The 12,354-nt window shown below is 36.9% G+C and overlaps 2 protein-coding genes across 3 annotated transcripts; one reads left to right on the forward strand and one right to left on the reverse strand.

Annotated features, from left to right (window-relative positions):
- The first annotated feature begins 2,359 nt into the window (after positions 1–2,359).
- Positions 2,360–4,240, forward strand: LOC126614533 (alpha-1,3-arabinosyltransferase XAT3-like). 2 transcript variants are annotated; one of them, XM_050282196.1, is made up of 3 exons: positions 2,360–2,533; positions 2,665–2,742; positions 2,879–4,240. In XM_050282196.1, the coding sequence occupies exons 1-3, from the start codon at positions 2,416–2,418 to the stop codon at positions 4,042–4,044; spliced, it is 1,362 nt and encodes a 453-aa protein (XP_050138153.1). In that variant the 5' UTR covers positions 2,360–2,415; the 3' UTR covers positions 4,045–4,240. The 2 variants fall into 2 exon arrangements, with proteins under 2 accessions (XP_050138153.1, XP_050138154.1); XM_050282197.1 differs by lacking the exon at positions 2,360–2,533 and adding an exon at positions 2,572–2,588.
- Positions 4,241–7,947: 3,707 nt separating this feature from the next.
- On the reverse strand, positions 7,948–12,087 carry LOC126616227 (ribonuclease 3-like protein 2). Its single transcript, XM_050284242.1, has 4 exons — positions 11,499–12,087; positions 9,117–9,275; positions 8,627–8,979; positions 7,948–8,524 (listed from the first exon to the last, which is right to left on the reverse strand). The coding sequence occupies exons 1-4, from the start codon at positions 11,868–11,870 to the stop codon at positions 8,164–8,166; spliced, it is 1,245 nt and encodes a 414-aa protein (XP_050140199.1). The 5' UTR covers positions 11,871–12,087; the 3' UTR covers positions 7,948–8,163.
- Between the last annotated feature and the right edge of the window lie 267 nt (positions 12,088–12,354).

The raw sequence follows: 12,354 nt of genomic DNA on the forward strand, positions 1-12,354 counted from the left end.
TCATGCATCAGTTGATTATATTCAAGAAACAGGGTGCTTATTTTGCTTTGAATCCAAATACAATGAATTTCACTATTTCTTTTCTAGCTTATATTTAAGAAACAATGTCTATATCTTTAAAGTTCCAAAAGCAAAAATTTTCACTCTCTCTCTCTAAAAAACCCCTCGCAGAAAACCCTTCCGCCGTCGGCCTCCAGCTCCTGCTTGGGGCTGGTGGCTGCTACCCTTTCAATTTCTGTGTTATCCTCCTCCCCTTTTTCTTCCTCGCTCGACTATGGTCCCGGTTCCCGTTGTGGTTGGAGATCTATCTCCAGGGGCTTTATCCCTCCCCGCAAATACGATCGCCCTGACCCTCTTCTTGGATCGGTGGAGCAACCAGCCATCTAGTGGTGGTATGGACGGAACTCTGTTTCCGGGTTTTGTGCCCTTGTTTCAAGGTATTATTCCGTTGATTTGGGGTTTGTGGGACCAGATTTGGGGTTCGTGGGGTCGACTTTGGGGTTCTACTCTCAATCAACTCAAATACTTCGAATCTGCTCTCAAATTCCACTCCTGTTTTGGGGGATTTCATCTCATCTCTTGTATGCTGCTTCTGGTCAGAGACAACTATATGTTGTCACCCCTACAAAGGTCTGGTATCTGTTTAGAATGGTGTTTACACCACCTGACCTTTTTGGTTACAGCTTGGTTCTGGGTACTCGTTTGTGTTTGTGTTCGTCTGAGGACCGAAGGTGTGGCGTTCGAGAAGGTTTGGGATATTTCTGATCTGCAGGTGGGGTTTCTTTTCTACATCTTTGAAGCTTTGATGGGTTTTTGTATTGCTCTATGCGGTGGTATCTCACAGGTGTTCCGTTCGCCGGGCGTCTCCATCTTTTCGGCGGCGGGTGTTTCTCAGCTTAGGGTTATCAGGTTTTGTAGAGGGGTCACTTTTGGGCCTCTTTGGGTGGACTCTGGCTTTTGGGCCGAGCCATATCTTATGTAATTTTTTGTTTATTAGGTATAATTGAGAACCTTTACTCATGCGATCAATGCATATGTGGCGTCTCTTTTGTACCTCCCTCAGTTATGAGGTTGTTGTCTTTGTACTGTGTCCGTTTGGACTTTGTTATATAAGTCCTCTTTGACCAAAAAAAAGAAACAATGTCTATTTCATTTAGATCCAGAAACAGTGATTTAGATTCCAGAAACAGTAACTTAGATTCCAAAAACAATTTATTTTTACAATCCAGAAACAGTGATCCGTCGTTATTATTGAATAGCATGCAGATCTCAAATTCATCTTCTGAAAAAACAAATGATGAACTCCACTGACGAAGAAAAATTGAAAAATTATACCCCGAATACACTATGAATAATAACGACGATCACATTTCAACGAAATAATACAAAATATAAATTAAATAGCATGAGGATCTATATTTTTGTTTCAAAGAAAAAGAAGAAGGTCTGCAAAACAACGATAAACTCCATTAGCGACAAAAATCTGGAACTCAACCCAAAAAAGTTAGGGGTAAAATCAACAAATCATAATTTATTATAATTGGACCATTTTTAGTTGGACTACTTTAATATGGGCCTTGTACTAATCATTAAACAAAACTTATAACATGGTTTTTTATTAAAACTAAAATTTTTCAAGTTTTTTTCATTAGTTTTCCTAAAATAAAATGGAGAATAGGAGTTGGTGGAAAGAAAGAGAGGGAAAGTTTTTGTTATATTTTATTTTCCAGTTTTTCAATTATTTTTAAGAGTGAAACGACTTACCTACCCTTACATATTGTGCATGTTCTGCCATTTACTCAATTGGGATGGAATATATGAAAAACTGAAATTGGCTAAAAGAATTAGTTTGAGTTCCTAGTTTTCTAATACAAAAGTTTAGGAGAAAAATTAAAAGCTAAGTGAAAGTTCAGGAATCGGCAATTTACTCAATTAAATAAACCAAAAGAACAAGAGGCAGAGGCATCAATGACAGTGTTCCCAAAGAAGATGATTGAACCATTAAGCCACATGACCGGTTGGTCTAGATCACAAAGGCGCCAGTTACTTGGAGGAGGTCTTATGCTGGACTCACGCAAATGATGTTTATCAAAATTAAAATATTCATTAAGCAATTATAAAAATAGGGGCTAACGACCATTACGTAAACAAATATTATGTTTATATGACTCCAGCAAACGTTACCAAAAACTGGTTCTGCAAATACTACAGTGCAGCTCACGTTGCGCTATCTCTGAATTAAATATATCAAATTTAATATAAACAACTAGGAATAAACAAAGTTGATGGCTGCATCATAACAAACTGAGAGGAAAAAAATATTGCCAAGTCTTTGGATACTAATTTCTAAATTGTCTTCTTGTTTTTTTTTTATACATGACTTGAAAATTTTGAGGAGTTTTGGATCATAGATCGATGATGGCGAAGGACTCAAAAACTGGGGTGGTTGGTACAACAATTTCAATGATTTTCTTGCTTACAATTGGTTTGCTTTATGCTGCATTCACCCCCAATATTAATCCCTTTGAAACATGTAAGTTTTCTTAACTTTCGATTTAGTTTAGTCACATTTCGTTAATTAAGCGAAGGTAATGGTTGTGATTAAGATTATCCTTGTTTATCAGTAGCCATGATTTCACTAATTTTTTAGTTTTGAAATTGAAGGGATGCACACCAGAAAAGATGACGAAGTCTTTGGAGTGGAAGAGCCTCTCAATTCTTTCTTCAAAAGACTAGTTAAAGGTTTCTTTTTCGTTCATTACCATTCTGATTATGTACTTATTTTTTCACGAATCAGACGCAAAACATGGGGTGCTGAATTAAAATGCTTTTAACCACTTGAGCTACCATTATGGTAATGTGAGATTATGAACTGCAGGGGTAGATCGAATTCAACTCGAAACCACAGGGTTGTCTTGCCACTCTGACGTTCACTCGGAAGTGTGTGTGGCTAATAGACCAGTTATAGTTGACAAGAGTGCTTTAACAGTTTATGTACCTTCAAATGAAGCCCAAGTTGAATACAAGGTTCAGCCATATGCAAGGAAAGAAGATGGGACTGCAATGAAGGCTGTCACACCAGTGCAAATACTACATGGAAACATTAGTACTCCTCCGGCTTGCAATTTTTCTTACGACATCCCAGCTATGATATTCTCTTCTGGTGGCTTCACCGGAAACCTATTTCACGAATTCAATGAGATCATCATCCCCTTGTTCATCATGTCACGCAGCTTTCGATCCCAGCTTCAGTTTGTCATAACTGATTTTAAGCCATGGTGGGTTAGCAAGTACGAACGAATTCTATCATCGTTGTCCAGTTATGATGTCATAAATTCAGTTGAGAAAGAAGGTGTTCGCTGCTATCCTGGAGCTGTCATAGGCCTTAAGTTTCATGACAACTTAGCGCTAAATTCTTCCGACATTCCAGGAGGGTACTCCATGTTTGACTTCAAGCAGTTCCTAAGAGAATCATACATGCTGAAAATGAAGGATGTCTCAAATCAGATGGGGAAAAAACCAGTGCTCGTTCTTATTTCTCGTCGCAAAACAAGGAAGTTTTTGAATGAAGATAAGATGGTGGAAATGATGGAAGAATTAGGCTTTCAGGTTATCGCTGCAACGCCTAACCAGACATCTAATTTGGACACATTTTCGGGCTTAGTGAACTCGTGCAGTGTCATGGTTGGAGCTCACGGTGCTGGCCTTACAAATGCACTGTTCTTGCCAGCTGGGGCAGTGTTAGTGCAAGTGGTACCGCTAGGCCTAGATTGGCCGTCAGCTAACTATTATGGTGGACCGGCGAGTGAAATGGGGCTGAATTACTTGGAATACAAGATTAAACCAGAGGAGAGTTCACTGATTGATGACTATGGTCCAGATCACCCTGTCATCACGGATCCCATGTCTATTTCCTTGAAGGGCTATCGGGCTTCCAGGGCTGTGTACGTTGATGGACAGAATCTGAAGGTTAACTTGGTGAGGTTCCGAGAAACACTCGTTGAAGCTATGAAACTTGTTGGAGGCTCCACTCCTTCAAATTAAAGAACGAAACATTGTAGTACTTGGTAGAATTCAACTGTTTGCAAATATGTATCAAATGTTGATAGCAATTCATTGTAAGTAGCTTCCAGTCAGGCTCAAGTTCTAAGCAACCATATTTGGGCATGAAAACACAACTTCCTACAACTTAATAACTGATATAACAAATATAGTTAGAAGAGTATTATTATAATTGGAATATACGGCTATATAAGGGATTATTTTTCATCTGTTTCTAGCTTAGTTTCTTTCCAATTTTCCATTAGTTTATGTTTCGAAGGAATACTGCGGAGATTTCACCACCGAGAGAGATTTCACCCCAACTCTTTGAGAGCTTCTCCTATTCAATGTTTTTCGTGGGATTCTTGGGATCAATGACGGAGGAAGACTTGAAGGTGCTGTCAAGGTGGAGCCCGGACAACCGATTCCTCACCGCCTCCAAGAACTGAAGATCTCTGCCGCCTTCCATCTTCTGGCTGTGCTAACTCGCAGGATCTCAAACACCTCTGAATTTGTGGAGCATCTTGGCAAGACCGACTTTCATCGAATATGGGTTCTGCTTGTTTTCTGGCGTCGGTTATTGCGCTGCAGTTGTAGATTGTGACTGCGCCGTCCTCTGCCGCCATCGAGGTGTTTGTGAAAATGCCTGAACGAAATTAAATGCCGCCCTCAGCAATATCTCTTGAGAACCTTCATTTGGAGGAGTGCCACAGGATCACCCAGTTAATTTGGGTTTTTTGGTGGTGGTTCAAAATTGAAGTATGTAGCTTTTGTTTCCCGCGTGGGATTGAAAGATGTAAACTTTGGATCACCAGCTGTGTCTCGATGCCAATCTCTTCGATCGTTGTCCATTCGCAGGTGCCCTGGATTTGGGAACGTTGGCCTGGCTCTTTTGGGTAAGCTTTGCCCTCCATTTCTCACTCGGGTTTTGCTCAGTCTTGAATTTCTCAGTGTGTGTGAGCGAGAAAGGAAAGCCATGGTTGCTGCTAGTTGGTAGATTGATTCGCCAAGGTTTCTGGTTTGCTTCCTCTACGTCCTTTGGCTCAAGATTGAAGTTCTTATCGGGTTCTTGATTTCTGGTTTTCACAGTGCACATGATCTGTTTGATTAAATATTTTAGTAAGAAAGTGTTCTCTATTTTGTCAATTAGTAAGGCCGATAGCCAAAGAGTGGTATATTGAATTTACACTCCGCTTGTGAGTCTTTTCGGGATATTAGTGTGATATTTGGGATATTTGGGTTCAAGATTCTTCATTGCTTCAAGATCAGTGTTTGTCATGGACTTCATTTGGTTTGCTGGATTTTCGAACCATGAACTGTGTAATTTTTATGGTGTCCAATTCTCTCTCTGCCTCACTGAAATTCTATTATCTCTTTATTGGGTTTGAATTGTTCAGAAGCTTATAATAGCCTATAATGTTGATTTCTTGGAGTGTCATTCTCCTTGGTTAATTTTGGTATATGGGAAGATTTAGGAAGCTATCAAGAGTGTCAATCTCCTTGGTTGATTTGGTTTCTTGGAGTGTTATTCTCCTTGGTTAATTTTGGTATCTGGGAAAATTTAGGAAGCTATTAGGAGTGTCACTCTCCTTGATTGATTTGGTTTCTTGGAGTATCATTCTCCTTGGTTGATTTGGGTTCTTGGAGTGTCATTCTCCTTGGTTGTAGTCTTGTGTGATGATAATGGGGTGAGCAGAGGTTTTGGTCGGTAGTTACAACAGTGTCAGTGGGTGCTTTCTTGTTTGCAGCAGGTTAATTCTTGAAGCATGGCAAATATCTTGCTCTTGCAGTTCTAGATCAGTCTCAAATACCTGGCTAGTTCAAACTTCGCTTGGATACTCCAAGTTTAGTTTGAGGGAGGAGTAATAACTGATATAACAGAAATATAGTTAGAATGATATTATTGTAGTTGGGATATATGACTATATGAGGGATTGTATAGCTATCATTTCCTTAAGTTCATTTGTATACATTTTCTCTAATCAATTAATACAATCTATTTTGTTTCTCTCTATCAATTCTTTCTCTTCCCCTGTACCAATCTTCATCTTTTGCAAGTAGTTAACACAACTGATTGAAGGAGCCTCCAGCATTCTCTGATTTCATTCCCATGAAATAAATAAATGCCTATCATCTAAAGACAAAAATTGCATATCTCATGCTAAGTTGATAAAAAAATTTGCACTAATAATAGTTGTAGGTCGAAGTTCACATAGGCAAAAAATTACTCCTCAAGAAATAAATCCACTAGCACCTTAAATTTGGAAGTGGAGCTACAATCAAGCAACATGTTTTTACTTTTTCAATCATGTTCATGCATGAATTTTCTATCTCGTCTCATAACTTCATTCATGATCACACACGAATGAAATCATGTGGTTAACGCAACTTGATGCCCTAATCACCCACTATCATGTGCTCATGACATAGGACATGAAGCGCAAGAAAGACCAATTAACAACACAAGAAAAGAGACGGATAAATTCATCACCATCATTTCTCCTCCCTTTCGCAGCTCAATCTGACTGCTTTTTAAACCATTTTTAAACCAACATGATGTCAACTATGCATTTTTGCATGGTCATCGCTCGAAATCTTTTTTCATGAAACGAGTACCTAGTCCCCCCCCCCCCCCCCCCCGGCGGCGGGAGCTTGGTAAGAGCAGCTACACGGTGCATTAAAATCACTTGGATTTATTGGTTTCCAATTTGATCACTCTACCTTTGTTAGAAAGGAACCAATATTGGTGTTTATTCTTGTTTTATCTTGATGTCACTGGCCATCTTCTCAAGCCTACAAAGAGGTAATAATTGTTCAACTCAGTGTTCTCTTTCCTACTAAAAATTTTGGTCCTTTCCTTTATTTTCTTGGGATTGAAGTTAAAAGATCTTCCTTAGACCATCTCCAACCCTTGGGCTAAAAGCCAAATTTTTTAGCCCGGAAAATTTGGCTTTTAGCCCAGAAACATCTTTTCTGCTCCAACCCTTCTGCCCTAAAATTTTAGCCCGGAATTATTAAAGAATGAACTTAGGCTAATTTTTTTCTTAAATCAATTTTTTTTAAAAAATGAATATGTAGATAATTGTAAATTAATTTTATGAACATTTTAATATAAAAAAATTTAAATTCCAATAAACATTTGGCATTTAGCTCGGGGGGAAAGCTGGGGGGTATTTGGCCCAGAAATAACATTTGGCATTTAGCCTAAATTTTAACATGGGTTGGAGAGTATTTGGGGGGGGTAATTTGGGGGGAGGTAATTTAGCTTTTAGCCCAGGTTTGGAGATGGTCTTATGTCCCAAACTAAGTACTTACTGAATTTACTAAAAAAGGCAAATATGGATGGTGCCAAGCGGGGCTAGGCTTGCTGTGAATGAGGAGGTAATTAAGCTTCGTTGAACATGACACTGGAAGCAAAACTTTTGTACTATATGAAGATGAACTTTTTAGCACATGTTTTGTCACATCCCTACCCGGGCTCCGCCTCTGCCGTAACACTATATTATCCGCTTTGGGCCCCGACCACGCCCTCACGGTTTTGTTTCTGGGAACTCATACGAGAACTTCCCAATAGATCATCCATCCTGGGATTGCTCTCACACGATCTTGCTTAACTTTAGAGTTCTTATGAAATAAGAAGCCAGTGAGCTCTCAAAAGGCCTTGTGCTATATGGAGGTGGGTATGTACATTTAAGGCAAAGGATCCACTCCCCTGGGTGATGTAGGATCTAACATGTTCAAAGAGGCAAATTTGTTAGCCGATCCAAGAGTTTGAGCACGCTACCAATGGAACTTAATTTTGGGACCTATATATATCTAGTTTTTTCTTAATTCTATGCTACCCATAAAAATTTCTCCTTATCATGGGTTGCGAAATCTGGTACTGCACATGAACATATAACATGATTAACATTCAATCCATGACCAACAATCTTATTCAGTAATGAACATCAAACGAGGCCATACAAACAAGCTCTTTAAAATTCCAAGAGGAATCAAAAGTGGCCTACAAACGTGGAAGTCAACGGAAATCAAGCGAAAGGCTACCCGATAACTAATTGAGAGCCTCTTTTATACTCTATAAAGCTATTCTTTGTTATATGAAAGTATTCCAGACAAGTTTCAACCAGAAAAAAAGTAATCCAGACAAGAACCGACCACAGCAAAGAAAATAACTAACAGAATTATTCCTGTGAAACAAAAAACAAGCAGCCTTATCACCCAACAAATCATTAACCACAGTTTGTAGAGTACTGAGGGAAAATAGCCACCCTTAATTTTAGCTGCTTCTGGAAAATAGTCACCCTTAATTTTAGCTGCTTCTATAGTGTTCATCGTAATGATCATCAAGGAAGCCGCAGAATTCTCCGCATATCGTTTTCTTGGCCTTTCATCTCCTGTCTTATATAGCACACCATCTAAAGTTTCAATTTCAACTGATGATACAAATCTCTTCTCATGCGCAGGACCAAATTCTTTCACTCTACAGTAGAAAAGGTAAATATATGCGTGGATTATTTATAAATATTATTGACAACATAATTCTAAAAACACAATTTTTTTTTTTTTCTGAATGTGTTCATACCTGTAAGTTGGTTTACGGATCCTCTTCTTCTCACAAAGCTCCTTCAAATTCTTTTTAGCTTCATTTTCAGCAACAACTTCAAACGACCCATAGTTTATGCCGAATTCGGACAACTTAGATAGGGCTTCACTTGCAGCACGACGCTTGGCAATTGTAATATTTTTTCCAGGAGCCGAGGCAAAGGGGTTACCATCAACATACACACAAGAAATACTTATATTTTTAGCATCATCTCTCGCCTCCTTGGTCTCAACGAGCTTTCCATGCTTCTGGCAAAGCTTAAACAACTTTGACACAGGGTGATCCAGCAAATCTTCGAGAGTAACTATAGGCTCCAAAAGATGCTCATATGTCTACAAATGTACCACAGCAGATAACACAAAAACCACTAGTTAAAGTTCAAACCAACTTACAAACCCTAATTACAAACTCAATAAAAGGTTTCCATAATTGTCATATAAAATGAAACAAGCTATAATGAAATACGCACCTTCCATAGTTTGTGCAGATCAAAGTTCAAGTCAATGTATATGGCAGCTGCCACTGATTCCACAATATCTGCAAGAGCATGATTGGGTTGTATAGTCCCTCCATATAAAAGATCGGTCTCATCTTCTTCATTCGAAACCGCTTTGGCAAACTCCCCAACCTAAAACTTAAATCAAAATATTGCTCATAAAACTAAGAGTAAAAGTACCATTACTTAACGACAAATGATTTATACAAATTTCAAAAAGGAAAACTTACATCAAAAGAGGCAAATATACACAAGGCTCGAGACACCAGTTTTTAAAATACTAACTAATGTGACAGCGTTTAGAAATAAGAAAGAAAGAAAGTTTCACACTAGTTAATTAATTGGTAACCAAAAGTGCATGTAATATGCTAGTGTCTCTAGCTAATTATATATGAGTATACCCTTTGGAATTCAATTTTTTTTCAACTAAAATTCACCGTGGTAAATTTTTCTAATAAAAACCGAATGATTAGGCTCTAACTAAGCAATATCCATAATTAAGTTTGATTGGCAAAAATTGTATTTTTTGGATGTTTAAATTACACCTAATATGATTGACTTTGTGTCTATTATAGGGATGGCAACGGTTCGATTTGGGGACGAAAATACTATATCTATCTCCATAACCACAGAAATTAATCATATCCATAACCGCCAATTCACCATAAGGTATTATCCATAACTATACCCACCGGGTAACGGATTCCTTATCGGTTAACTGTTATACCCATCTTTGTTAATAAAAAAAATATATTCGTTCAATTGACTCATGATAATTTAGTAAATATTAATTTTGTCATTAAATATTTGATATATAAAATGATTTAATGAGTGGATCTTATGGAGCATAAAAATTAAAGTTAAACATTGATAATGTTGGCTGATTTTTTATATCTCCCATAAGTACTATTGGTCTGGATTCTAATAGATTTTGAATCATATCAAAACTTTTTAACTTGCCAACAAAATGCAACTCACACAGTGCAACTTTTGTATTCTTAAGGTAATAGATTCGGTGAATAATAATAATAATAATAATAAATATATATATATATATATATATTTACTATTATATTATATATAATTATGTTCGGATTCGAGGACGGATATGGATAGGGAACCTCTATAACCATATCCAAAACCATAACCAAATATTATTCACAGTTTTTCCCCATATCCAAAATATACCCGAATTTTCATACTCAAATCCAATCAATTCAAACGGTTATTCACGGTTATTAGGTTTAACAGTTAAAAATTGTCATCCCTAGTTTATTACTTGTTATCTACATTTATTTTGTATTATTTCGTTCAATTAAACGTTCTCAAATGCTTATGCGGACGTTTAGTTTTATTCAAACTTATATGGAGTTGATGTAACTTTGTTTTGAGGATAGCTAACTTTCAAAGTTGTTTGTGCAGGATACTGTTTTTCCCTTTGACCGGATTGAAATTCCAGGCAAAGTTTTTTTCGAGGCCCATTTATGCACCTTATTCTCATTTTGTACAAATTCCTCTCACTTCAATGAATATCGTACTTGTTCTATAAAAAAAATTGCTTATGCGGACTTGGAAAAGAAAATTTTAAATGTCATAATTTCAATGCATATTAATAACAAAAATTACATGGTATTAGAGTTTTGATTCCTTATATGGCTGTTTTCACATTTGTGTAAAAATGAGCATTTTTTTTCCTTTTCAAATAATTGTAACAGGTACATTAGTATTTCTTACAATATAAATTTTTTTTTTGTCAAATAATAGTTTTTGTTAAATTAACCATGTAGACATGCAATAGCTCAACTCCTTTACACTACTGTGGTAAAAGACTGATTGCATAAAAATACTATTTTATTCAAACTTACCACTATTTTACATATAAATATAAATATTTTACATTTTTTTTTAGGAAAACTAATTAAAATGACTTGAAAACTTTAAGTTTTAACGATAAGGATAAAATAAAGGGTAAAGTGAATAGTACTATGATTGACTTTTTAATGTAAAAATATGTTTTTTTTTAAGTAAACAGTACCAGGAGCTTTTTTGTTAAAGTTCCATTCTTTCTTCAGGTTATATATATTAGGATATATCAGTAATTAGCCTTAAAAAAAAAAAAAAAAAAAGATGGTATTGGCATGTTAAAAAAGAAAAGAAAAAAAAAAAAAACTCACTCTGCACGATTCAATTTCCTTATATTTGGTGTACTTTTTTAGTATGTCAATAAAAGCTTAAGCTCCTGTGGAAATTAATAAAAAAACCTCCACAAATTGCAAAATGCAAATTCAATTAGCAAAGTACTAAAATAATAATATATGAAATAACTAAAAGAAACCAGATAGCTCAAACAATGACCTGAGTAGCGAGAGGAGGAGAATTGTGACGAAGGCAGTGATCAAACCCATGTTTAACAGCAGCGCGTGCGAACTTCATCGTACTAACATTGGTGGAGCGGAGCTTAGAGAAGTTGCCTTGATCCATGTCGGGGTAAAGAAGAAAGAGGTGCTTACTCATAGCCATGCCAAGGGCAGCGTCACCGAGCACTGCTAAACGCTCATACGATGGGAAGTTCGTGACGGAGGGGTGTGTGAGAGCTTCCTCTAGAAGCCTCTTGTTCTTGAAGTTGTGGCCTACAATTTTCTCCATGGCCGTCACTTTATCTTTCATTTCAGGCGATGGCGGGAGCTCGCGATCGAGGGATGCTGAGGTATTACTGAAGAGTGTCATGTTGCTGAATTGGAAGATCGTCGTTGATGTATGTTGAAGCAAAACTATCTAGTTGGATTTGGAATTGGAAATACCAGAAAATAACTCTTTAGTAGTGATGGAAAGCAATTAAGTTAAGCAACCTTAATGGTAAAAGTAAAGTAAGGAATACGAATGTTAAGGAAAAGAGAAAGAGAAAGGGTAAAACACTTTGTCCGAGGTTGTCATCTGGGCATTGGTGGATGAATCATCGGATTCTATTCCCCAAATGCGTCCAGTTCCAAAGGTCTGGCAGCCAGCTGGCTAGACCACATAAACCAGATATTACGAATCGAATCCTCTTTATGAGGATTTCAAGGATTTGTCAATTGTGTCAATTCATCGTATATTATACAGTCGGAAATTATTTTAAATATTTTTATTTAAAATAAAACACAAACATTAATTGAAAAAAACTGATCGCACAATATACGATGAACGGATACGATTCACAGATCCCTATGAT

The sequence above is a fragment of the Malus sylvestris genome, chromosome 3, assembly GCF_916048215.2.
Source record: "Malus sylvestris chromosome 3, drMalSylv7.2, whole genome shotgun sequence".
Taxonomy (NCBI): Eukaryota; Viridiplantae; Streptophyta; class Magnoliopsida; order Rosales; family Rosaceae; genus Malus; species Malus sylvestris.

What these genes read in the sequence shown, in the direction of transcription:
- LOC126614533 (XM_050282196.1), top strand. Translation starts at nt 2,416, where the DNA reads ATGATGGCGAAGGACTCAAAAACTGGGGTGGTTGGTACAACAATTTCA. An exon ending in TATTAATCCCTTTGAAACAT is followed by an intron (nt 2,534 to 2,664) that starts GTAAGTTTTCTT and finishes TTGAAATTGAAG; the next exon opens with GGATGCACACCAGAAAAGAT. An exon ending in CTTCAAAAGACTAGTTAAAG is followed by an intron (nt 2,743 to 2,878) that starts GTTTCTTTTTCG and finishes TATGAACTGCAG; the next exon opens with GGGTAGATCGAATTCAACTC.
- LOC126616227 (XM_050284242.1), bottom strand. Translation starts at nt 11,870, where the DNA reads ATGACACTCTTCAGTAATACCTCAGCATCCCTCGATCGCGAGCTCCCG. An exon ending in CTCCTCCTCTCGCTACTCAG is followed by an intron (nt 9,276 to 11,498) that starts GTCATTGTTTGA and finishes TTTAAGTTTTAG; the next exon opens with GTTGGGGAGTTTGCCAAAGC. An exon ending in ATCCGTAAACCAACTTACAG is followed by an intron (nt 8,525 to 8,626) that starts GTATGAACACAT and finishes TTTCTACTGTAG; the next exon opens with AGTGAAAGAATTTGGTCCTG.